This window comes from Pseudorca crassidens, chromosome 1 (genome assembly GCF_039906515.1).
Source record: "Pseudorca crassidens isolate mPseCra1 chromosome 1, mPseCra1.hap1, whole genome shotgun sequence".
Lineage (NCBI taxonomy): Eukaryota > Metazoa > Chordata > Mammalia > Artiodactyla > Delphinidae > Pseudorca > Pseudorca crassidens.
In genome coordinates this window covers 113,884,597-113,911,815 of record NC_090296.1, presented here as the reverse complement: position 1 = coordinate 113,911,815, position 27,219 = coordinate 113,884,597, and the positions used below count along the sequence as shown (strand labels likewise).

Below are 27,219 nucleotides of genomic sequence, written 5' to 3'. Positions count from 1 at the left end.
CATCTTCATTTTATATATTGGGAAATTGAGGTCTAGAGAAATTCAGTGAATTGTCTGAAGTTGGAATTTGTATTTCCTTATCTAAAATTCTGTCCCACTCTCTATTAAATAATTATTTTCAATAACTTTCTTATAGAGAATATTGATACAGTTGCTTTTACTCTTTATAAAACAAATGCAATTTAATTAAAACACCTTTTTTTTCCCAATAATGAGACATGAGAGTTGTGCTGTGTAGTTTTGTTGTTGTTGTTGTCGATGTAGTACTTCAAGAAAGCGAGAGTGTTATCTCTTCACCACTGGGTTTCTGGTACCTGGCACCTTGCTTGACTCATAGGCACATAATGGCTCCTAATATAGCTCATCCATTAAATATTTAACTAATGATGTGATTGGAATAAATGATATAAGGCATATTTATCAAATATATTACTTGTTTTCCAGGTCTATGGTGCTGCTATTCAGTTTTATGAACCATACTCCGAAGAGAATCTCACAGAAAAACAGAGATTTCTTTTGGGTTTAGCATCATCAGCAGATGAGAAGTCTGATAGTTCCAAGACAATTCACACTAGTAAATGCATCTGTCTTCTCTCTCACTGGCCTTTTTTTGATGCATTCAGGAAGTTTCTGACTTTTCTATATCGTTATTCCATCTCTGGGCCTCATGTCCTTCCAATTGAGAAGTAAGTTAGAAGCCTTTTTGGTTCAAAATTTGGCAGCTCTTTCCATTATGTGTGGTGTATTTGTACTGGTAATTGAGTAAATTTTATTTGGAAGCTAGATTTTTCAAGAGAAAAAAAGTTTGGTTGATTCAGTTCTCTATTATACCTACAGTTTTGTTATTTTAGATAATTTTATCTCTAACAAAATGAAATAAATGTTTCATCTTTTTGATACTCTTGTGAAGTTTGGAGATCCTAATTAGCGGGGTTTTTTACAGGTTTTGTTAATTCTTATTTTACATGTAATTTGGGTTTATATGGACCTTTAAAATATTCCTTAGTATTTTTAGATATGAATTTAAAGGAAACATTAGATAAATGTATTTTTTATTCTTTTTAAAATTTTTGTGATTTACTTTAAGATCACTAAAACTGAATAATCTTTAATGTAGTAAGGTTTGACACAAATGAGATCTAAACATCACCACTGTTATTTGACTATTGTTTATTTTATATCATCTGTCACTTAAGCTCTTTTGTGTTTTTAGGCAGAATTCTGTGATTCTAATGACAGTTGAAAGTGATAGAATTATTATAAGAACATTCAATGTAAAATATTACTTTATAATTTTTCCTTGCAGTTTTCTGCCTGCATCTCAGTATTCTAATCCACCAGTTCTCAAATTTTTTGATCTCAGGACCACTTTATACTCTTAAAAATGAAGACTCTCCCCCAAAGAGCTTTTTTTAATGTGTTATATCTATTAATATTTACTACATTAGAAATTAAAACAGAGAACTTCAAAAATATTTATTAATTTATTTTAAAAAATGATAAACCCATTACATGTTATCATAAATATCTTTTTTTTTAATAACCATTTCCTAAAACAAAAAAATTAGGAAGAAGAGGCATTGTTTTACATTTTTTGCAAATCCTAATGTCTGGCTTAATTGAACATAACTAGGTTCTCATTTTATCTTATTTTAATTTTTTTTTGGCCATGCGGCATGTGGGATCTTAGTTCCCCAACCAGGCATGGAACCCATGCCCCCTGTATTGGGAGCACGGAGTCTTAACCACTGGACTGCCAGGGAAGTCCCATAGCTAGGTTCTCATATATGCTTGTACTTTCAGTCTGTTGCAATATGTTGTTTTGGTTGACGTAATGAAAAAAACATGGCCTCACACAAATATGTATGTGGAAAAGGGAGGGCATTTGAATAGTCTTTTCAGAAAACTGTGGATTTTCTTTTTTGACAGTGCACCAAAACTTGACAAGTATAGTTTGTTATAGGCTACTGTCAATGTGGAATCTGAAACTTTAGTGATGAACTTTCTCTGTTACAGTAAAATCTATTGGTTTATCTCTTTGAGTGGAACTTTTATACATGTGTGATTTTGTAGCATCATACATTCGTCATTTGGAAAATACTGGTTCACTGAGTTAACATAGATACATCTCGCTATCAAAATTTAAAAATCAGATTTGTGAATATAACCACCTACATCAGAAAACTTTTTGGGTATTGAGGAATTGTCAAGTTTATGGTAGCAAGATTCTAATTTTCACTTGAAAGCTTGAATTTATTTACTTATTTGTTTGTTTGTTCCTCCTTTGGGGTTAACTGAGAAAAAGGTTTTAGTATTCCATTTTGATTTCTCCCTTGGCTTTTTAAAAACAGCTTTATTGAAATATAATTCACATATCACACAGTTTACCCATTTAAATTAGTATACAATTCAATGTTTTTTTAAAACATGCATTCACAGGGTGTACAACCATTACCAAAATCTAATTTTAGAACATTTTCATCCCCTAAAAGAAACCCCATACCCATTAGGTGTCCTGCCCCATTCCCCGCTCATCCACTCAGCTCTAAGCAACTTACGTGGTCTTCTTTGACTGGATCCTTTCATCTTTTCGTAATGTTTCCAAGGTTCATCCATACTGTAGCATGTGACAGTACTACATTTCTTTTTATTGGAAAGCTTGAATTTAATTATTGGCAACAAGTACTGTAAGTTATTTTTCTTGAAGCAGTAGCCTCACTTTGTTCATTTTAATGTAGAAAATATCTACTGAATACCCACATTGGATAACGTTAATATGTCTTTTGTTCTTTCAAGGAAAAATGGCATTCTGTGGGAACACAGCAAAACAAAAACAGCTAATTCACTCATAACTCGGTCACACAAGTGCTCTTCCTCAAGACAAACATCATACTCCTGTATGCAGCAGAAGTGCTTTATGCATTCTTCCCCTTTCATCACACAGATTATTTATAAGTATACACTGCAGAGTCAAAATTTAATAAAATTAATAGTATTTACTGCTTCATCCGAGACATTCTTAAGTGAAACTGAATACAACAGCTACAGTTCAGTGCCACTCCCTTGATTCATAGTAAGGGGCAGCAGTTTTATCCGCAATGGCTTTTGCACCATCAGTGCAAATATCAACACAGTGGAAATGGCAAATGGTGTCTTTAAAAAGTAGCTTTGACCTTGCAGATTCTCCCTGAATGGGTCTTGGGGATCTTTAGGTATTCATGGATCACACTTTGTTTTCTGCTGTTCTAACTACTTCACATAATGCAAGCAGATATGTGTCCTCTGGAACTCATTCCCCCTATCTTTTTGTTCTTAGATTGTGAGTATCTTAATAGTAGAAACTGGTAGTATATGGCTTTTTAAAAAATAATTCCCAGCATGTCTGGCAGTATCTTATATATAGCAGGCAGTCAAAACATGTTTGTAAAAAATTAATAATTTTCTCTTCTGATGTTTTGTATCCAGTTGAAATTATCTCAGTTCTGAAACCAAGATGATTTGGAAATAGTTAAAAAGTAATAGAGAAATAAAATAACTCATTCCTTAAAGGATTGTTCACTATTGTTGCCTTTTTTCTTTTCCATGGTGTTCAAAACAAAACCCATCAATCTAGCTTTTTATCTGTTCTCTTCTGGGGAAAAAAACCATAAAATCAGTAATAGAATTTTTAACCTATTGTTAATAGAAAGTATATTGTTAATGTTTTAGAAACAGTTAAACTCTTTCATTTTTCTGTAGTACTCAGTGGTTGCTTCATTTTTTAAATATGAGCAATTGACTAAAAAGTATATGCAAGAATTAGCTTGTTTGGTAATGTCCACATCTCTGATACATTGTTTGTTATCTTCTTAGGGAGAGGGAGAAGTTACAGTGGCTTTTCAGACATTAATAGCACAAACGTTATTGAATGTGAGAAAGTATTAATATGAAAAGTTTGTGGGTGGGTTTAGATAGAAGCAACTTTCCTGGGACAAATGATTTTTGGTTGTTGTTTGTTCACTTGCTTTTGTAGTAGCAGAGATTTCGAAATTATAGGTACACAGAGCTTTTGACTCAACCTGGACTTGTGGTGACATGTTGACCTTTATTAGCATATGGTATTCACTTTGGAATCAATCAGGTGTTTGTTTGTTTGTTTTTAAGGCATATTTCTCATTTTATGCATAAAGTTCCTTTTCCATCTCCTCAGAGACCACGGATTTTAGTTCAGGTAAGATTTTCATGATATAAGTGTTTAGTTAAATAATTATTGACTCTGTCAAAATGTACCATAAGAATAACAATTTTATATGGGTAAAAAAATCAAATGAAATCAAAAGAGAACCAGATACTGTTTTACGTTGGAGTTTGGACCCTTATGGTTTCATTAACTGCCTCCCAGACAGACATCTAATGTTTCCTCTTAGATAAAGCATTGCAGAGTTAAAGAAGTAGACAGCAGTAGATGTTTTGAACACGTAAAAAGGCACTGCTTTCCCTAAATTTATTCTTGGTATTTGAACATTTGTGCCTTTGGCACTTATTCCCTAAGTTAAATGTATTAGAAGAGATAAAAGAAAAAGCTGTGTGCTTTCATATACTGCAGGAAGAATTGCTCATATCTTTGTGAGAGGAGGAAGTTTAAAGTGAACATCAATTATTTTCCCCATCTCTTTTCCCTGTTGACTTTATCTTTAGTCTTCTGTTTACATTTCTTTTTTGTCTATGCTCTTTATATGTAAGTTGTCTTTTGAATCTATTTAATCAGGATTTTTGAAGTGATTTTGAGAAACTATTTCATGTATTATCACTATATGTGCCTTGTATTTATCACAGCCCTTAATGGAGTATCATTCAAAATTAGAAATCATTTATAAATAGATATTTGCAAATTTGTATAGATCTGCATAAAATTTTAAATGTAGATTAAATTAATTGCATTAATATATTGATACAGATTAAATGTCTAGAAAAATATCATTTTGATAAGCTTTATAAGTAGTCTGCATATCTACATATCATCCCAGGTTACTTCTTGTTATTTGGTGCCAGAATACATATAGCACACTCAGTTTGAATACACATAAAAGATGTTTTATAGCAGAAGTTGGCAGGTTTTTTATGTTGAGGCCGAAACAGTGTTTCAGTCTTTACAGTAAAGGCCATACTGTCTCTCTGGAAACTACGCAGCTCTGCTTTCATTGCACAAAAGCACCTATAGGTAACACGTAAACAAATGTGCATGGCTTAGTTTTAATAGGACTTTATTTATAAAAGCAGGTGGCCTGTGGATTTGCCTTGAGGCCATAGGTTTGCTAACTCTGGTTTTACTGTATTAAATGAATAATTTAGTCTTTCGATACAGATTTGTTAAATGGCATCAGGGAAATGTTGAGAAACAGAAGAAAAGAGATAGGATTCAGAGTAAGAAGAGTTAGTAGTTAGAAGAGGTCAGTCATCAGGACATATTTTTCAGGATCTTAGTGATATAGATGGTTCCTATACTGGTGAATGGGGATATTGAAACTTTATGGGCATCGTCTATATATATATGGTTTTTTCTGGAAGGTGGTGTTTTAAAGTTCATCTTTATATTTCAAATATTTTGTTTTAAATCTATTTTCAGTTATCACCACATGATAATCTGATTCTCAGTCAGCCTGTTTCTTCACCTCTTCCGCTAAGGCAAGTAAAATTTCATTTGTGTTTCTCTAAATGTAGTGTGAGCTAAAGTAACATTCAAGTATTTTCTCTCTTTCCTGGGGAAGATCGCAAGTGTCGATGGAAATACTTCTCATTTAGTTGTTTCTTACCTAAATTTCTTTTACTTAACAGTGAGATTAAAGGTCTTAAAGAGCACAGAAAAACTTTTACAATAGTGTTTGGTATTTTGTGTATCCATTTATTATGATTAAGTACATGCAACTACATAAATACGTATCTATGTCTGTAGATTATGAAAACAATTTTTTTAGCTTTAAATATCCTCTGAAGAACATTCAAATGCAATTAATTTTAAATTTAACCCCCAAATAAAAAATTATTTATAAATACTAGTCCATGGAATAGAATAATGTATTTCATCACCTTAAAAGTTCAGAGAGGGCTTCCCTGGTGGCACAGTGGTTGAGAATCTGTCTGCTAATGCAGGGGACATGGGTTCGAGCCCTGGCCTGGGAGGATCCCACATGCCGCGGAGCAACTAGGCCCATGAGCCACAACTACTGAGCCTGTGTGTCTGGAGCCTGTGCTCCGCAACAGGAGAGGCCGTGATAGTGAGAGGCCCGCACACCGCGGTGAAGAGTGGCCCCCGCTCACCACAACTAGAGAAAGCTCTTGCACAGAAACGAAGACCCAACACAGCCAAAAATAAATACATTAATTAATAAACTCCTACCCCCAACATCTTCTTAAAAAAAAAAAAGTTCAGAGAGATTATGAAATATGTTTTTTCTTAAGTATCATTTCTTGAAATTTAATTAGCTGTGTAATTTTTCTAGCAGGGAAATAGTTACAATATAATTAAGTTATTTTGTAGCACATACCTAAGGGAGACCAGCTGCCATCTTTGACATTAATTTTGTAAGAATTGCAGATTATTTCATCACCAGATCTTGGCCCAGAGTGACCAGTGTTTTCTTAACCTTTGCTTGAGCTGAGAATAAATTAGAAATACTGACTGAGACTACTTTAAAACAATTCTACATTACCCAAGAGCCTTTTTTTATTTTTTGGTAATGGCTTTATTGATATATAATTTACATACCATACAATTCACCCAGTTAAATTGTACAATTCAATGATTACATTCACAGAGTTCTGCAAATATCACTATAATCAATTTTAGAACATTTTCGTAGCTCCAAAAAAACCCTGTACCCTTTAGCAGTTACCCTCCCTTACCCCTCCCATCCCTATATACACAAACACACACACGCCCCCTTCCCAGCCCCCATCCCTATATATACACACACACACACACACACACACACACACACACACACACACACACACTCCCCCTTCCCAGCCCTAGGCAACTGCTGATCTGCTTCTTTCGCTTCAGATTTGCCTGTCCTGGACATTTCATATAAATGGAATCATATAAAATGTGGCCTTTTGTGTTTGGCTTCTTTCATTTGGCACGTTTCCAATGTTTATCCACGTTATAGCATGCATCAGTTCTTCATTCCTTTATATTTCCAACAGATATTTCAGTGTATGGATATACCACATTTTATTTATCCATTTATCAGTTGACAGACATTTGGGTTGTTTCTACTTTTGAGCTACTATAAATAATGCTGCTATGAACATGCACAAGTTTTTTGTGGGCATATGTGTTTATTTCTCCAAGAGACTTTATTAGTTTTGGTTTACTTTTAAAAAGTTAATTTAGTGAAGCCAATTATTTAACATTATAAAGATGAAATACTGGTTAGCTTACTGAATCATTTACTTTTTTTTTTAATTTTTTAAAAAATTTATTTTTTTATTTTTGGCTGCGTTCGGTCTTTGTTGCTGTGCGTGGGCTTTTCTCTAGTTGCGGCGGGCGGGGACTACTCTTCATTGCGGTGCGCGGGCTTCTCATTGGGTGGCTTCTCTTGTTGCAGAGCACGGGCTCTAGGCGAGCAGGCTTCAGTAGTTGTGGCACTCAGGCTCAGTAGTTGTGGCTCGTGGACTCTAGCATGCAGGCTCAGTAGTTGTGGCACACGGGCTTAGTTGCTCCGCAGCATGTGGGATCTTCCCGGAGCAGGGCCTGAACCCGTGTCCCCTGCATTAGCAGGCAGATTCTTAACCACTGCGCCACCAGGGAAGCCCAGAATCATTTACTTTGTTAATACAGTATTTTGTTACCATGTACAATGTCTAAGTTTTGATTATTAATTTGCTTTGTATATGTGTATCATCACTTAGTAGCTCTTAATTAATATTATCATTACAATAGTAAAGATAATCTAGCTATTTGTAAATCCAAATTTTGAGATGTGTATCTACCTTAAGGAAGTTGGGCCTGTAAGTCACATACGTTTTCTGATAATTACAGAGGAAGATGAGCCATGTTAAAAAAACTTGCATTAAACGATTTGCTTTCAACCAAAGCACCCCTCTTATACATTGAATTCTTTATTTGAACATTATCTACATGGCAGATCTTTTTATATAAAATGAAGCAGATGACTTTTCATTTTCCATATTTAATACAACGCAGAAGAATTGAATGATTTCAGAACCTCATAAAACTTCATTATTTTCATAGTGTGTTTCTGATGCAGTGTTTTCCCTACGTAAGAGCAACAGTCATGTTTAAAATTAAATATGTAATATGAACTATAATCCTACCCTAATCATGAACTTTTAAAAATTATTTTGGATAATGAGGTGTTTGATCTCTGTTTTCTTTAATTATATATTTTTGTTTGGATTTATAGTGGTGGCAAGTTTTCAACACTACTTCAGAATTTAGGCCCTGAAAATGCTGTGACACTACTGGTGTTTGCAGTAACAGAACATAAGATTCTTATTCATTCCTTACGGCCTTCAGTGCTTACTAGTGTGACAGAAGCATTAGTGTCTGTGAGTATTTCTTATTGGTAATCAGTTTCATTTTAAACCTAATTATTCATATAATTTAAAGCTGTTTTAATGCTTAACTAAAATTCAGAGTGTAATGCAGTTCAATTTTCTGGCCATTAACACTAGTTGTAATTATTTAATAAGCATTATACTACTTTTGGTATAAATATTTAAAAGACAGTTTTTTGTGTGTGCTGATGAATTATGCTTCAATGTCAAACAGCTAAATATTCTCTTATCTTTTATTTATCCAAGATGATTTTCCCTTTCCACTGGCCATGCCCCTATGTTCCTCTCTGCCCACTGGCTTTAGCAGATGTCTTAAGTGCACCATGTCCGTTCATAGTAGGAATTGATTCAAGATACTTTGATCTCTATGACCCTCCACCAGATGTCAGTTGTGTTGACCTAGATACCAACACAATTTCTCAGTAAGTTCGTTTTAATGATTCTACTTCCAGTAATTTACAACTTTGTAGTGTATGTATGTAAATGTATTTTTTGTGAATGATAACTAGAATTCTTTTGAGCTATGTTGTTTTTATATTTGGGGTTTTTACCATCTTTGAATCAGTTCTTACTATACTTTGATGGGATAAGTTTAGTGTATTATCTACATGGCAGCTCTTTCAATATTTGAGAAATATTATAATCTTACGCTTACTTAGAAATTTAAGTAAGAAATGTAAGGATTTTATAATTTTCTCTCTCTCTATTGGAATAATATTTAAGTTGTAGCTAAGCTACTGGAACTGTATATTTACAGCTTTTTTATAATTCAGTGTTTTCTCTTGTATTGTTATTTTCAGTTTAATCATACTTAAGCTCTTCAGGGAAGAGGAAATTGATGCAATACCACGTTGCATCCACAGGATATACTTAAAATAACTGCAAGTTACCCTATTAGTAAAGCCCAAAAGCTAGTATACCTTTTACAATTTAAGTACGTATTTGTGAGATAGGTTTTTCTCCATTTTTAAATAAGCATGTTTCATATTAAAGCCTTTTGATTTAATTCTGAAATCTTACATTAATTCTAGTATTGTTATATGTCAAAACCTCAACTGCCTAAACCATTAGAAAAGTTTAGCAAAAAATAATTTTCTTTCATAAGGCATGTATGCTTTCAAAAGCCTAACCAAGAAAATATGGGATGTACTTTGTGCATTAAAGCCATTTTATATATGGGATAAATAGCGTCAAAGATTCTTTACCATGAACATTTCATACTTTACCAGAAATATTTAATTCTTCAAATATTAAATTAGTATCTTTTTTTTGGCCAGTTGTTATTGTTACATGACATAATGTTTTTAAAAATTGAAATTCAGGGTGGTAAATAAGTATATACATTTTCTCTCTTTTTATACTTTTATACTTTTCCTCAATTTGTTAAAAGAATTTTTTTCTTATTATTTTAACTTTGTTTTGATTACTAATGAGTTAAAGAATCAAAGAAACATGACTTGTTTGCACTCATCAGTGGTCTTCCTTCTTGGTTTTATCGCCTTTCCAAACCTATGGGAAGACTAAACTAGTGAATTAATAGCTTTCTACTTTCCTTCATCCTGAATTTCTGGAGCCTCAACCTGAAATTTGAAAGAAAAATCTGAGTATGAAATTTGTGGTTTCCTTTTCCCTTCTCTGACTCATAAATACATATAATAAGGAATATATTATGAATGTCAAGAAATTTCTGAAGAAAGGGAAATTAATATCTGATATGTACTAGGCATAAAGCTGTATGCATAGCCTAAGGTATCTCATATTATTCTGTGTATTTTGTGAGGTAGTTTTTACTAACCAGTCTGACAGACAGATAAGAAAACCAAAGCTTAGATTTTTAAGTAATTTATAAAAAGGCACATAACTTAATACTGCCAGAACTGATTTTGAAACTATCATTGTCTGACTCTATAACTATTACTTCTGCCACTAATTACTGGCTTACTACTTATGCAATAGTAATCCTATAAATGGAACTCACTATGAATAAAAATGCAGAAGTCTGTCATAGATCCAAACTCAGGTACTAGATAAAATTCCTTTTTTTTAAAAAATATATTTATTTTTGGCTGCGTTGGGTCTTCGTTTGTGCGCGCAGGCATTCTCTAGTTGCAGCAAGCAGGGGCCACTCTTTGTTGCGGTGCACGGGCTTCTCATTGCGGTGGCTTCTCTTGTTGCAGAGCACGGGCTCTAGGTGCTTGGGCTCAGTAGTTGTGGCACGTGGGCTCAGTAGTTGTGGCTCATGGGCTCTAGAGTGCAGGCTCAGTAGTCGTGGCACATGGGTTTAGTTGCTCCGCGGCATGTAGGATCTTCCCGGACCAGGGTTCGAACCCTTGTCCCCTGCATTGGCAGGTGGATTCTTAACCACTGCGTCACCAGGGAAGTCCCTCGATAAAACTCTTCTCCCGAGCCAAGTTTTACAGTGATGATATCAAGGACAAGAGGAGGAAATTATGTGAGTAAATAATAGTAATTTGATGAAATTATACCAAAATACTGTTCATTCACTTATGCTACAGACATCTCTTGAGTGCCTTTTTGTTTTTTTTCTAGGCACTGGGAATAAAAAGACAAACCAGATACACTCCTTTCTCTTAAGTTGCTAATCTAGTTAGCAAGGCAGGCACACACACAGTGAATGCTAAGGCACAGTGGGAGTGCTGTGTTTTAGCAAGAAAATAATGTCAAAAGTCTTTTTACATTGTGTTCTCACTTTAATACAGGGTTCCATAGTCCTGGTCACGTTATAGATGAAATAAAATCTCATAGCAGGACATCTGCAGTTTGACCCTGCCCTATCTGCATTTTATTATCATTGTGGAAAGATAGTTCCAAGACAGTTCTTCTTTGTCAGCTTAAGCTTTCCCATCCACTCTTTTCTTTGAAAGTAGTATTTGCCCTTTTTGTTCTGTGGGAAGTTTAGGGAATATTAAAAAAAAAAAGTTCAGCAATTCCATTTCACACCGGTGCTATGATGTTGTCTTTGGTGGTTAGAACATAAGTGATTTACTTTTCTTCTCCTTTTTCTCTGCATTTCTCAAGTTTCCTAAAATGAGTATTTATTGCTTTTGAAATAGAAAAAAGATTTAATAAATAGAGAGTGGAATCAACAAAGCTATAGTTAAGTCCAAAAGCTTTATCATGTTTTATCACCATGCTCTTTTCTTCTCCTACTCCATATATAGTTTAAAGATTATGGGCTTCCCTGGTGACGCAGTGGTTAAGAATCTGCCTGCCAATGCAGGGGACAAGGGTTCAAGCCCTGGTCCGGGAAGATCCTACATGCCGTGGAGCAACTAAACCCATGTGCCATGACTACTGAGCCTGCACTCTAGAGCCCGCGAGCCACAACTACTGAGCCCACATGCCTCAACTTCTGAAGCCCGTGTGCCTAGAGCCTGTGTTCCACAACAAGAGAAGCCATCGTGGTGAGAGGCCCGCGCACAGCCACAAAGAGTGGCCCCCACTCGCCACAACTCGAGAAGGCCCACACACAGCAACAAAGACCCAACACAGCCAAAAATAAAAATAAATAAAATAAATTTTTTTTAAAAAAGGATTAACTGTGTTGTAAAGGTTGTATAAAGGAGATTATAGGAGTTCATCTAGAAACAAAGATATCACTGTCAAGCTGATGTCCTCTTTTATAGTTATAAAAGTATTTTGGAGTGTTATACTTTATTCAAATAATCTAATATTTTTAAAATTAATTTATTTTTTATTTATTTATTATTTTTGGCTGTGTTGGGTCTTCGTTGCTGCACATGGGCCTTCTCTAGTTGGAGCGAGCGGGAGCTACTCTTTGTCGCAGCGCGTGGGCTTCTCATTGCAGTGGCTTCTCTTGTTGTGGAGCACGGTTTCTATGCACGCGGGCTTCAGTAGTTGTGACTTGTGGGCTTCAGTAGTTGTGACATGCGGGCTTCAGTAGTTGTGGCACATAGGCTTAGTTGCTCTGCGGCATGTGGGATCTTACAGGACCAGGGCTCAAACCCGTGTCCCCTGCATTGGCAGGCAGATTCTTAACCACTGTGCCACCAGGGAAGCCCAAATAATCTAATATTATAGATTATTTCTTTTCTGAAAGAAACAAAGCTAAATTTTACTTATATTTTTAGGAAACGAAATATTTGGATATACCGAAGTATTTTGATAAGCTTTATGGATCATAAGTTCATTGAAAGTTTTCTACAGTGCTTTGTCTTAGAGTATGTAAGAAAAAATCCCCTAATAGTAGGATTTTCCCAATATTTAGGTGTCTAAAGACTCTTAGATGAGATTAAGAGTAATGACCACCACATTAAGTTTTGTAGTGATTTGCATGATTCCAAAGCAAGTGGAATTGACTCAATATAAACATAAGTGTAAAGTTTTGAGCTATATTTAATACAGGGTTCTACTCTCATATAAATTAATTTTTAAGTATTAAACACTCCAATTTACCCCTGTAGTATTTTTCTTCTGTTAAGTAGAATATTTTGTATATTTTATTTTTGTTCAATGTGTTTTCTCTTTTCCCCTGTTTATAAATAACAGATATATACCCACCCCTGCCCCACCCCAAGTTAATCTGACAAATATATTATTGTTGTCATTTAATCTCAGAACTGGTGATAAGAAAAATGTAGCCTGGAAGGTACTTCCAAAGAAACCATGTAAAAATCTGATGAACACACTGAATAATTTGCACCAGCAGTTGGCAAAATGTAAGTGTATAATTTATTTAAAGGAAGTAATTTAATCTGAAGAAAGGACTCCAGCAACTTTGCCTTACTTGTAAAAGGATGGCGTTTACCTAAAGGAAAGTGGTTTTACAATCTTAAAGGCAAATGAGCATTAAAGCAAAATTTTTTAGAAGCTGAATGGGAGATTTACAAAGTTTATATTTTACATCATAATAAAATTCAAAAAGAGATTAAGGTGATTATTTTCAAATACTATAGAACAATACTGGTTTTCTACTTGTATATTTTCTTTATACATAGAATAGAAAGTTGGTTTTGAAAATCTAAGACAGATGGTTTAAATTACATTAGAAAATGCTGATGATTCTTGTGGGTTGAGAGCAAGGTCATGTGCTTTTCACCTTCAGTAGATCTTAATGCTGTGCTTACCTCAAGTAATTTGAAAATAGAAGCTTGCCAAAAGCATTCGGAAATTAATTAAAGTGAAAATTGATTAGGATATGGAGAATTTCAGTTCAAAGCTTACAATAAGAGTATCTTGATAGTGATCCAGAATTACCAATAAGATGAATTAAGCCTTCATTTAACTAATCCTCTTGGTATTTTATACCAACAGTCCATTCAGGGTTCATAATTTAGTACTTATTGTATAAAAAATGGTCAGTAATGGTGCAGCAATATTTGAGGTTCTCATTTATGTATTAGGTGAAATATAAACATGGGAGGTTGCCTACATCCTCGAGGGTTCAAGGATGCCTATAGAATAGTTGGAAAGAGACATGGAAAAAGACAGTGTTCTCAAAGTAAACCTTATAACAAATAGATAATTTGGAAGTGGCTCATAAGTATTGGGATACGAAAAAATGACATCAAATGGAACAAATTTTATACTATGGAACAAATAAATTATGTATGGAATTTTTTAAGCTACTTAGTTAATTGCTTTCTAAAAATTCATGTGCTTCTTTTGAATAGCTGAGAAGTCCAGCAGCTTTTGTAGCAATATTTAAGTATTATTAAAATAAGTGAAATAACCCATCTAGCTGTACTGAAGGGCAGGATCTTACAGCTTAAAATTACAGGTTTAAACAATACTGATATTGTTATTCAGGATTATATATCACTTTACAGCTTCAGAGCACTTTCACATACATTCTTTTGTCTTTATAACTGTGAAGATACTAAGTTTGAGGAAGGTAGCTTGTCAGAGATCATACAGTTAATAAGGATGAAGCTAGGATTAAAACCTAGGCCTTCCATTCCAGTGCCCACATACTTTTACTTTTTTAAACAATAAGAACTCCAAAAACACCTCCCTAAGATGATTCATTGTTCCTCATATTTTAAGAAGTTTTAAAATTTTGAGGCAATCACAAACTTTGTTTCTGTGACCTTTTGAGAATAGATGTCCCCATCATCTCCAAATGGAGTGTATTTCCTACCAATAAGTACATTCTATATCACTACAGTATGCTATAACCATGAAAATCAGGAAGTTAACATTGAGCATTACTACCATCCTTATCCTCAGACCAAATTCAAGTTTTGCTAGGGTTATATATTAAGGAGTTATGTAAACAAAGGGTTGAAGTAGCTTGAGCCCTTTTGAAAACACAACACATTTATTATTTTTCTTTCAATTTTATTGAGATATAATTGACATACAGGACTGTACAAGTTTAAGGTATGCAGCATAATGACTTGAATTACATATGCAATGGATTTATAATTGATACCATTATGAACATTAATTTTGACAGTTCTGGGGAAAACATTAACACTGTATTTCTTCACAGTGCAGCAGAGACCAAGAGACGATGGACTAATGGACTTAGCAATGAATGATTATGATTTTAATTCTGGAAAGAGGTTGCACATGATAGATTTGGAAATCCAGGAGGCATTTTTGTGTTTCATGGCCTCTATTTTAAAAGGTTATAGATCATACTTAAGACCAATAACACAAGCCCCATCTGAGACAGCCACAGATGCAGCCTCTCTTTTTGCCCTACAAGGTGAGTGACTGCATAGTACTACAGCTTTCATATTATTGAGCTTAACCTTGTGATGATTGCTTTCGGGGTTAGTAGCTCATATTTATCAAAATATACTTACCTATTTCAGGAGTATGTGAGTATCAACTCAGTTGGTAATCCATTTCCATTGGACTGGTTATTTCTCAGGCACATTAGATATAATCCCATTAGCAAAATATGCAGAAGAGACTATTTGAAAAGTACAGAGCTTCCTAACCATGTACCACTGCACTCTGTTGTGTCACAGATGTGTTAAGATATTGATGTGTTTAGCTTTCAGGGCAGCCCGGTGGTGTTGGGCAAGCAGAGGAGCCCCTGGGTTGGGGGATTTGAAAGATCTGGTTTCAAGTTCCTTTCCTATTGCTATCTTTGTCAGGTTACTTCCCCTTCAGGGGTCTTAGTTTCTTTTTCTGCAAAATAGTAGGGTGTGGGGGGTATAGATGACATGGTTGATCTAGTTCCTTCTAGCTCAAAAATTCTCTGAATCTGTAAATGGTGTTATATATGCTAACATTACAAATTTATGTTGAACAGCTTTCTTAAGAAGCCGCGACCGGTCACATCAGAAATTCTATAACATGATGACCAAAACACAAATGTTTATTCGCTTCATTGAGGAATGTTCTTTTGTCAGTGATAAAGATGCAAGCCTGGCGTTTTTTGATGATTGTGTAGATAAAGTAAGTAATAGTATGTCTACAGTGCCGTAACTTATTTTGTGTGACTGTTGTAAATGTTATGAGTTACAGTTTCTATTTATAAATTAACCAGTTTTTAACAAAATTTACATTAATTCCATTTCATCACTGACCCTTTATTATGAAAGTTTTGGTGGCCTACTAGATGTTATAGACCACAACCTCTTAAGAGTACTTTGCAGGATTTTACCAAATTACGAGTTTTATTTTAGCAACCAGGTCTGTAACACTTCCTGTCCACTTACAGACTATGGGAGTTTTTTTTGTCCAAGCCTATGGACCTCTAACTTGATCATCCTTAATTTTCACCTCTCCTTTTGGTCTAAGGTGGATTGTCACATGCTGAGAGTAGGTGTAGAACATAACATTTCACCTGAATATTTCTACAATTTGGGAGTGCAATTGTAGCATAAATTAAGTGAATTAATTCTACTATATTAAATTCATGTGTGAAACTTTTCCTGCCCCTGTAGTCCACTATCATTAGTGGGATAGAGCAAAGTGGGTATCCATGGTGGATAGAGAGGAGCTTGGGAAACAGTGGCTCAAAGAGGGGTGTCAAAACCTGAATGGAATAAACAAATGGGACCTAATGAAACGTCAAAGCTTTTGCACAGCAAAGGAAACCATAAACAAGACCAAAAGACAACCCTCAGAATGGGAGAAAATATTTGCAAATGAAGCAACTGACAAAGGATTAATCTCCAAAATTTATAAGCAGCTCAATAACAAAAAAACAAACAACCCAATCCAAAAATGGGCAAAAGACCTAAATAGACATTTCTCCAAAGAAGATATACAGACTGCCAACAAACACATGAAAGAATGCTCAACATCATTAATCATTAGAGAAATGCAAATCAAAACTACAATGAGATATCACCTCACACCAGTCGGAATGGCCATCATCAAAAAATCTAGAAACAGTAAATGCTGAAGAGGGTGTGGAGAAAAGGGAACACTCTTGCACTGCTGGTGGAAATGTGAATTGGTACAGCCACTATGGAGAAAAATATGGAGGTTCCTTAAAAAACTACAAATAGAACTACCAAACGACCTAGCAATCCCACTACTGGGCATATACCCTGAGAAAACCATAATTCAAAGAGAGTCATGTACCAAAATGTTCATTGCAGCTCTATTTACAATAGCCTGGAGAAGGAAACAACCTAAGTGTCCATCATCGGATGAATGGATAAAGAAGATGTGGCACATATATACAATGGAATGTTACTCAGCCATAAAAAGAAACGAAATTGAGCTATTTGTAATGAGGTGGATGGACCTAGAGTCTGTCATACAGAGTGAAGTAAGTCAGAAAGAGAAAGACAAATACTGTATGCTAACACATATATATGGAATTTAAGGAAAAAAAATGTCATGAAGAACCTAGGGGTAAGACAGGAATAAAGACACAGACCTACTAGAGAATGGACTTGAGGATATGGGGAGTGGGAGGGGGAAGGGTGAGCTGTGACAGGGCGAGAGAGTGGCATGGACATATATACACTACCAAATGTAAAATAGATAGCTAGTGGGAAGCAGCCGCATAGCACAGGGAGATCAGCTCGGTGCTTTGTGACCACCTAGAGGGGTGGGATAGGGACGGTGGGAGGGAGACGCAAGAGGGAAGAGATGTGGGAACATATGTATATGTATAACTGATTCACTTTGTTATAAAGCAGAAACTAACACACCATTGTAAAGCAATTATACTCCAATAAAGATGTAAAAAAAAAAATACAGCAATTATGGCAAAAAAAAAAAAAACCTGAATGGGTGAAGGAGGAGCAGCCTAGCATGGGTTTTGGAGCCCATGCCTGGTGAGGAGAGCATCTATCCATGCAGGGGGTGGCCTAGCATGGGGGATCAGAGGACGAGCAGGATAAAGAGAGTGTCCATGCTGGAGGACAGACTATTTCCAGGGGTCAGAACCTAAACAGGATGCATCCATGCAGACGTGAGGACAGCACGGAGTGTCAGAGTTTAAGCAAGGCAAGGACAGTGTCCCCACTGGGTAGGCCCAGCAAATGGGGTATCATAGTTTAATCTGGATGAGGGAGATGTCAGCCTGGTAGGGCAGAGGGTTGGTCTGGAAGGAGTTGTCAAAGCCAAATTACGGTGAAGGAGTCATATGCATGGAGGAGGAGTGGTGTTGGAGATGGGAGATTGTTACATATGGAGGGATTGATCAAATAAATAAGTACCAAATATGTCTTATAAAAATGATTTTCGGGCTTCCCTGGTGGCGCAGTGGTTGAGAGTCCGCCTGCCGATGCAGGGGATACGGGTACATGCCCCGGTCCGGGAAGATCCCACATGCCGCGGAGCGGCTAGGCCCGTGAGCCATGGCCGCTGAGCCTGCGCGTCCAGAGCCTGTGCTCCGCAACGGGAGAGGCCACAACAGTGAGAGGCCCGCATACCGCAAAAAAAAAAAAAAAATTTTCATCATGCAAGATGTAGAAGGAAAAACACTGCATTGGGAATCAGGAGAACTTTGATCTCAGCGTTCCTACTTGTGACTTTAGTCAAGTCATTTAGTCTTTCTGTGTTGTTTTCTTATGTACGTTTTAAAAGTATTGTGAGGAAAGATCATTATAACTGCATATTTCACAGTTTTCAGAGTAGTGTTGTGTGAACTATAAAGTAGGAAAATTTATGACGATTCTTATATTTTTCTGGTTTTTATTCCAGTTTGTAGATTAGTAGTTAATTTGGTTTTATTACTGCATGACGTAGAAATGTTCAACTTTTGAATGACTTACACATATGAAGAAAAGGAACAAGTTCAGAGCCTTGTGGAGGAATTTACACTTTCCTTCAAATTGGAACACCTGAGGGATGATTGATGTGGAGAAATACTGTTTCTGGTGCTGATAGAGAGTTAATAAGCTAAGATGCCCAGAAATATCCACCCTAGTCCTTGAAATGCTTTAGAATAGGGAAAAGATGGATATATGTCAGTATTTGCTTAGAACTCATAATTCATTTTCCCACAGAAACGCTGATATGTGGTGATTAGCTGTAGTTCAGATGGTGCATGGCTACAGTGTTGTGCTACAAATATGTATTAAATTTCTTTTTGGTGGATTGATATTCTAACCACCTTTTAGGACATTTTTTAAAGTCCAAATTTATTGTAGTATAATATACAAACAATAAATGCACCTTTGAAGTGTGTAGTTTGATAAGTTTGGGCAAATATAGATTTCCATGTAACCATGACTCCGAAACAAAGAACATTTCTATCACCCCAGAAAGGATATTGTTTGTTTGTTTGTTTGTTTGTTTTTGCAGTACGTGGGCCTCTCACTGTTGTGACCTCTCCCGTTGCAGAGCACAGGCTCCGGACGCGCAGGCTCAGCAGCCATGGCTCACGGGCCCAGTCGTTCTGCGGCATGTGGGATCTTCCTGGACCGGGGCACAAACCCGTGTCCCTCGCATCGGTAGGCGGACTCTCAACCACTCCACCACCAGGGAAGCCCAGGATATTGTTTTGAGGGGAAATTCATTTTCTGTATTTTGAATAACCTATTTGTAGACAGACTTTTTTTTTTTTTTTTTTTTGCGGTATGCGGGCCTCCGCTCCGTGGCATGTGGGATCCTGGACCGGGGCTCGAACCCATGTCCCCTGCATCAGCAGGCGGACTCTCAACCACTGCGCCACCAGGGAAGCCCTAATTTTTATTTTTTTAAAAATATTTATTGGACTTCCCTGGTGGTGCAGTGGTTAGGAATCTGCCTGCCAATGCAGGATACACGGGTTCCCACATGCCACAGAGCAACTAATCCCGTGCGCCACAACTACTGAGCCTGCGCTCTAGTGCCCAGGAACCACAACTACTGAGCCCACGAGCCGCAGGATACACGGGTTCCCACATGCCACAGAGCAACTAATCCCGTGCGCCACAACTACTGAGCCTGCGCTCTAGGGCCCGGGAACCACAACTACTGAGCCCACAAGCCACAGCTACTGAAGCCCGCACGCCTAGAACCTGTGCTCTGCAACAAGAGAAGCCACCGCAATGAGAAGCCCACGCACTGCAACGAAGAATAGCCCCTGCTTGACACAACTACAGAAAGCCCGCGTGCAGCAACAGAGACCCAACGCAGCCAAAAATAAATAAATAAATAATTAAAAAATTTTAAATTTATTTACTTATTTATTTATCTGTCTGCACCGGGTCTTAGTTGCGGCACATGGGATCTTCATTGCCACGTGCAGGAGCTTCATTGCGGCATGCGGGATCTAGTTCCCTGAACAGGGATTGAACCTGGGCCCCCTGCATTGGGAGCACAAAGTCTTAACTGCTGGACCACCAGGGAAGTACCTATAGACAGACTTTTAGAACTCTGCCTTTTTGTAAGTTGAGTTCTGCCTGCATAAAGCTTTGAAATCCTGTTTATTTTGAGAATTAATATTATAGCTCCTTGATAGTTTTGTCTTCATTGCAGCATTGTACTAAGAACATGGTTTTCAGTATTTTAATCAAATTTTTAAGTTTGCCTTATTTGGTGCTTATAAAGTTAAATATGAATAGAATAAATAAATAGAAAGGTGTGCTTTAAATAGAAAAGGTGTACAATGAATAAAAGAGTATGCTTTAAAGAATAATTTCTCTAAATCCCTTTTTACAGGAATAATTGTGTTGATTTTTGTAAATAAAAATGATGTTTCTGACCAGCATGTACCTTGAAGGTTTTTCCTCTATCGTGCTGGGCTTCCACTGGTCATCTGTATGTACTCACTGAGCTGCGATTGTGAACAGTGGCATGTATTTGGGTAACAGTTGTTCCTTGTGCCAAGTCAACGGAATCATAAGGGACCAAATTAGTGACAGGGTTTTGCTAATAGCATGCTTTAGCCAATAGATTTATTAATCCATATAGGAATACTGAATTAGTTGGAAAAATCCAGTTAACAGTGCAGAAGAGAGAAATCTTGTATTGTTCCGTTTTACTTTTTGCTCATTTTATGTGTCTTGTTTTCACAAGTTTGTGTTTCAGCTAAGAACTCATATAATAGTATCACATGGTTTAAAAAACACTCATTAGGGCTTCCCTGGTGGCACAGTGGTTGAGAGTCCGGCTGCCGATGCAGGGGACATGGGTTTGTGCCCCAGTCCGGGAAGATCCCACATGCCGCGGAGCGGCTGGGCCCGTGGGCCGTGGCCACTGAGCCTGCGCGTCGGGAGCCTGTGCTCCGCAACGGGAGAGGCCACAACAGTGAGAGGCCCGCATACCGAAAAAAAAAAAAAACTCATTAATATTGTAAGACATACATGACATAATTTTGCAAGGTACTTAGGGTATCATGTTCTAAGGAGGATATTTTATTACTGATAATTACTATATTGTCTAGGATTTTCTGAAAATAGGTCACCTGTTATTTAGTTGATAAGAGTCAAAATACGAGGCGTGACTGGAGTGACTGCTTAAAGAAAATAAATTCTGAGAAGTTTCAAAAAAGAAACAGTCCAATTAAATGTGTAATTATTATTTCTAGGCAGATTGTTTTCCTAAAATGCTATTTACCCATTCAAAGTCTAGATTCAACAAAATATCACTTATATATAATGGATTAATGTTATACTTAAAGATTTTGATGATTCCTAAGAAAATCAAAACTGAAAATAAACTCACTAAAACATAGTTACTTGTATTTGCTTTATTACAATTCAAGGAACTGTTTTATTAGAGAAAATAACAAAATGTAACAAAATCCAAAATTTATCTTTTTTTTAGTTAAAATTGATCTTATTTTATTTGTGATGTCATAAAATATATCTTAATAACCTTCATATATAGTGAGAGTAGAGGTTAATTGTATTCCTAGTATTATTAAGCAGAACTCTCTGAAATAATAAATAATTACACAGTGCTGTTACTACTTTTCATATTTTAATACCACAGTTTAAGTGCATTCAGCACAGCAAGTCAGTGCTTACTTTTAATCTGTAAACGGTTTTTGAATATCAGTAATACTTTAAAAATAGACATTCATGTGGGGTTATTCCTTAGTTGAGTGACCTTAAGCTTAATTTTTTAAGTGAACAGATCCCCTTACCTCTGGCCGTTTAGCTATGAAAATTAAATAATATTAGATGTGCATTAAGTGCTTAAGATTGAGCAGAATCCATGACTAAGATTGAACAGAAAGTAGATACATTCCTCTTTTGATCTTAGCCTATCCAAACAGAAAACATTTGACCAACTTTTAAAAAGCTGGAGTGAGTAATCCTGAATAGGAGTAAGAAAAACAATGTATGAAAATTATTTGAGTTTCATTTATGACTAATTTAAGAACCATGTGTTCTTGTTCTTCATATGATTGTATTTTAAATCCTTACAATCTGTTCCTATAGGATGCAGCTTAACTAAAAGCAGTTTTGTGCAACAAATAGCCTGGTAAAGTTTTTCTTGGTTTCCCAAGCATTCCTCTGCAGTGTTTTCTGAGCATTTTAATGTCTTGTGAAAAAATATGAAGAGAATATGAAAATTATTTTAATTTTATCCTGCCATGGATGTTGGATTTCTTTTTTCTCCCAGTAGAGACAGATGTCACTGTGCTTTCCAAAAGACAGAAATGCCCAACTGATAAATGGAGGATTTATTACATGGCTGTTTTTGTAATGTTGAAATGAGATTTTATTGGTAGACAAGATAGGGGAAATATCTTTTACCAAGGTACTGAATTTACAGAGCACAATTTTAATATTTTAGTAGACTTTACAATACTTAGAATTAGAGTAGTTGTCCATGTCCACAGATTTTTTTCTATGCAAGCAAAGACACAGGTCTGACAGGGAGAAACTGATAAATAAATAAAAATTTAAAAGCACCTGGTGCTCACAGACAAGTAGTTCTCCTATAATGTTACATTATGGAGACCGGAGTAGTTTCCAGCTTCCTTTCCAATGACCTTGGGTATTTGTTGGACCAGAATAACCTTTTTATTCTAGTCCATCTCTTCTACTTCATTATCATTGCTGCCCTTATAATTTCATTTACCCCATTTCATCTGCATAAAAATGTTTGTATAGAGAGCTTCTCATTTGCTTTTGGGTTGTCCATGGATACCATATCCTACTAGGGATACGAGTGATTTTGAGTTATCATTGACATGTTCCTAATGTTGTTTTGTAAAGTAACAGAAAGTGTGGAAAATAAAAGGGAGGAAAAACTCCATAAGCCCAGTACCCTAATATCCACTTTACATTTACTTTCAATGTTTTTACATAATTATAGTATACTTCCTAATTTTTTACATAACCAGATCTTATAAACATTTTTATATGCTGCCAAATCTCTAAAAAGTAAAACATAGCCTAGTTTAAAAAGTCAAATGATTTTACAAGGCTTAGGTCACATTTTTTCCCACCCCTAGTTTTTTTTTTTTAATTTTTATTGGTGTATAGTTGATTTACAATGTTGTGTTAGTTTCAGGTGTGCAATAAAGTGAATCAGTTATACATATATCCACTCTTTTTTTTGTTTTTTTAAGATTCTTTCCCATATAGGCCATTACAGAGTATTGAGTGGAGTTCCCTGTGCTATACAGCAGGTTCCTGTTAGTTATCTATTTTATATATAGTAGTGTGTATATGTCAGTTGCAATCTCCCAATTTATCCCTCCCCCCCCTTATCCCATGGTAACCATAAGTTTTTTTTCTATATCCCTGCCTCTACTTACGTTTTGTAAATAAATTCATTTGTACCCTTTTTTATGATTCCACATATAAGCGATATCATAGGATATTTGTCTTCCTCAGTCTGACTTACTTCACTCAGAATGACAATCTCTAGGTCCATCCATGTTGCTGCAAATGGAATTATTTTGTTCTTTTTTTATGGCTGAGTGATACTACATTGTATCTATGTACCACATCTTCTTTATCCGTTCCTCTGTTGATGGACATTTAGGTTGCTTCCATGTCCTGGCTATTGTAAATAGTGCTGCAGTGAACATTGGAGTGTATGTATCTTTTTGAATTATGGTTTTCTCCAGGTATATGCCCAGGAGTGGGATTGCTGGGTCATATGGTAGTTCTGTTTCCCACCCCTAGTTTCTGTTCCCAAAGGTAAGCACCTTCTCTTTCAGCCATTTCATCAGTCATTTTCCTTAAGATTTCCAAATAATGTGTTGTTATTGCTGCTTATTGTTTTATATATTATCTATTAATGTCATATTTACCACCGTCACCAAAATTCTCCCAATGTAGCTGTTCAGATGGTTGTTCAATGTTAATATTTTTATCACTGTATATAATCACAGGTAGGCCATATATATATTGTAGTTAAATTTCCTTTTATGTATGGACTTTTGTTTTCCCTGAAGTTAATAATTGCTATATTTCTTGTTTTGTGTGTATTATTAATTCATCTCCAAACTCTTCTATGAAGGTAAAAAATCTAAAATCTCTCAATTTTTCTAATATTAAGTAATCTATCCATTTGTTTTTTGTTTGTTTTTAAGTTCTTGCTGGAGCTTTCCATCTTTGTGTTCCAGTCTGAACTGACTGCTTTTCTAGTCTGTCATTCTGGGATTTTCCTTCACCATCATCTTGGAATTATACTGACCTCTCTCCGGATTTGTATCCCCTGCTTTCTGGCTTCAATAACTTCATTCTTGGTTTATTTCCTTGTTATGGTGAATCACAGCTTTCAGTAGTTTAGTGAGAAAGAGTACATGGGAGATACATTTTTTGATGCCCTGCCTGTTTGCAAATTTCATTATTCTGCCTTAATACTTGAATGCTAATTTGGTCGGATGTAAAATCAAGTCAGCACTGCATTGTCTTCTGGCTTGTCATTGTTGAGAATAACATCTAGTCTAACAGTATCTTGATTTCTAATCTTCTGTGCCTAATCTCTTTTTCTGTCTGGAAGCATTTAAGATCCCTGATATTCTGAAATCACAAGGATATGCCTGGTGTCAGCCTTCTTTTCTTCCCTGAGTTGGACACTTGTAGGCCCTTTTAATCTATGGTCTCATGGCCTTCAAATTGTGGGGAATTTTCTTTAATTTTTTTCTTTCTTTTTCTTTCCTCCACTTTCTCTGTTCTCTTGTTCTGAAATACATATTTGTATATTGGCCCTCCTGGCCTGATCTGCTTAATTTTCTTTTTTTTCTTTTTTTTTTTCCCCATCCCATTTTCTGCCTCTCTGTCATTCATCTCCACTTTCTGGGAGATTTTTCAATTTTATCTTTCAACAATTATAGTATACTTTTTACCTCTGCTATCATTTTTGTAATTTCCATAGCTCCTTTTCATTCTCTGAATGTTCCTTTCTTCTTCTTTTTTTTCTTTGTAAATATTATTTTTATTTTATTTATTTATTTGGTTGCACCAGGTCTTAGTTGTGGCAGGTGGGCTCTTCAGTTGTGGCAGGCAGGCTCCTTAGTTGTGGCAGTCGGGCTCCTTAGTTGTGGCATGCATGTGGGATCTAGTTGCCTGACAAGGGATTGAACCCAGGCCCCCTGCATTGGGAGCACAGAGTCTTAACCACTTAACCAGGGAAAGTCCCTGAATGCTCCTTTCTTATAGCATCTTCTTGTTTCATGGGTGTAGGCTTATTCATTTCAGTTATTTTGAAGGTTTTTTCCCCCCTTGCATTGTCTCTGCTTCTTCTACATACCTTTTAATATTTGTTTACTTTATTCTTTTTCAAGTTATTGGTTTTTTGTGTGATCTTTGGTTGGTATTCGTTGTCAAGTGTGAGGCACAGAGAACTCATTAGAGCTCTTTCTGGGAGGGTGGGGCTTGGAGCTTCCTTAGGTATGAGACTGATGATCATAAAGGAACTCAACTATTTCATTAGAGTCCCTATTTGATCCGTGTCTGTAGTTCTTTTCTTTTAGGCTACGTAGTTTCCCCAGGAGGTGTCTCCAGTCTCAAGCCTGGAGTGCATAAGCCTGACTGCAAGTATTCTCAGAGCTGAGTGGGGAAGGTAACTAAGATTTTCCACTTGTTCTAACATGTAGGCTTTTACTCACTTCACCTGTTTTTATTAACCTTCTTCATCTTCCTCAGCTCTGCCCGGTGTCCTCAAATCTAAAGTCCCTCTGGTTCTTCACTCAGAAAGACCCAACCTAGTCTTATGCCATGTTGGGGAGAGGTAGTGGCCTAACTATACTGGGTTGGGCAAGGGGTCTAGGAGTTCTTAAATGCAGGATTTAACTAATTCTCCCAATTCAACCCCACTTGCCCTCCCATCTTCAGGGGCATCATGGTTTTCATTCCTGACCTTTCTGGTGCTCCGTAGAGCAAAATGGCTGACTATTTGGGTGCTCTCCTCTATCCCCTCACCAGTGCCAGATATATGGCTTTCAGCTTTGACAGGTCTCATCAATCTACTTTGCAGCTTCTGAAATGTTTTGAACTCAGCTCTGCTGTTGTCTTCTCTCCAGTTCATTTTGTCGTTGTTGTTGTTTTTTAATCTCCTTACTCTCATTTTGGTGAGATTTTAGGAAGGATTGAAGGTAAATTGTTGTATTTAATTTGTCTTGTTCAACCAGGAGTCTGCATAACCTTCACTCTTTTCATTTTGAATGATTGTATATTTCATCTGTGTATCATCCTTTATTCATTTACCTATTTTTTGACATGCAGATGACTTCCAATTTATTGCTATTGCAGTTCTGCAAAAAAACCATCTTTCATACTGATAGCTTTTTTTCATGTTAGGTTATTTTCTTAGAACTTATTCTAAGAAAGAATAAGGTTTAAACACATCTTGCTTTCTAAAAAAGACTGTACCAATTTGGAGTACCAGCAGGGTTTGTGATTATCCAACTTACTATATTTGTTGTATCATTGCTAGTTTTACCATATAAAAAGTCTTTTTGACAGGCTAAAAAGAAAGGCACCTTCTTTTATACTGATTAACTTTCAGATATCCTTCAACAGAATTGAAATAAGTGCTTATTCTAAAAGCAATATAGTCTGCCTTGTTTAAATTTTTATTCTGAGCATTTATTACTTTTGTAATTTTTAAAAAGAAAATAAAAATAATATTCATTATTTTTAATTGGAAAGCAAATAACAATATAAAGAAAATTAATTGCCAGTAATACCATCACCCATAGGTAACATTTTGATAACAGATGTGTATGTGCATCTGTGTGTATGAGAGACAGTGTGCACACTCAGAAATATATCTATATAACAGATATAGGCACACTCTTAAAAAAATTAGAATCACACTCTGTGTGTGTGTGTGTATACACACACACACATTTAT

General features: G+C 35.9%; 1 protein-coding gene across 10 annotated transcripts in view; it reads left to right on the top strand.

Annotated features, from left to right (window-relative positions):
- Positions 1–27,219, top strand: part of DENND4A (DENN domain containing 4A) — a 134,600-nt gene that overhangs the window by 63,449 nt on the left and 43,932 nt on the right. For all 10 annotated transcript variants that reach the window (XM_067750926.1, XM_067750937.1, XM_067750919.1 and 7 more), the window contains 8 exons: positions 445–686; positions 4,144–4,210; positions 5,606–5,664; positions 8,409–8,553; positions 8,809–8,984; positions 13,162–13,262; positions 15,038–15,256; positions 15,812–15,957. In XM_067750926.1, coding sequence (XP_067607027.1) covers positions 445–686; positions 4,144–4,210; positions 5,606–5,664; positions 8,409–8,553; positions 8,809–8,984; positions 13,162–13,262; positions 15,038–15,256; positions 15,812–15,957 — 1,155 coding nt within the window. The remainder of the gene's footprint in view (positions 1–444; positions 687–4,143; positions 4,211–5,605; positions 5,665–8,408; positions 8,554–8,808; positions 8,985–13,161; positions 13,263–15,037; positions 15,257–15,811; positions 15,958–27,219) is intronic.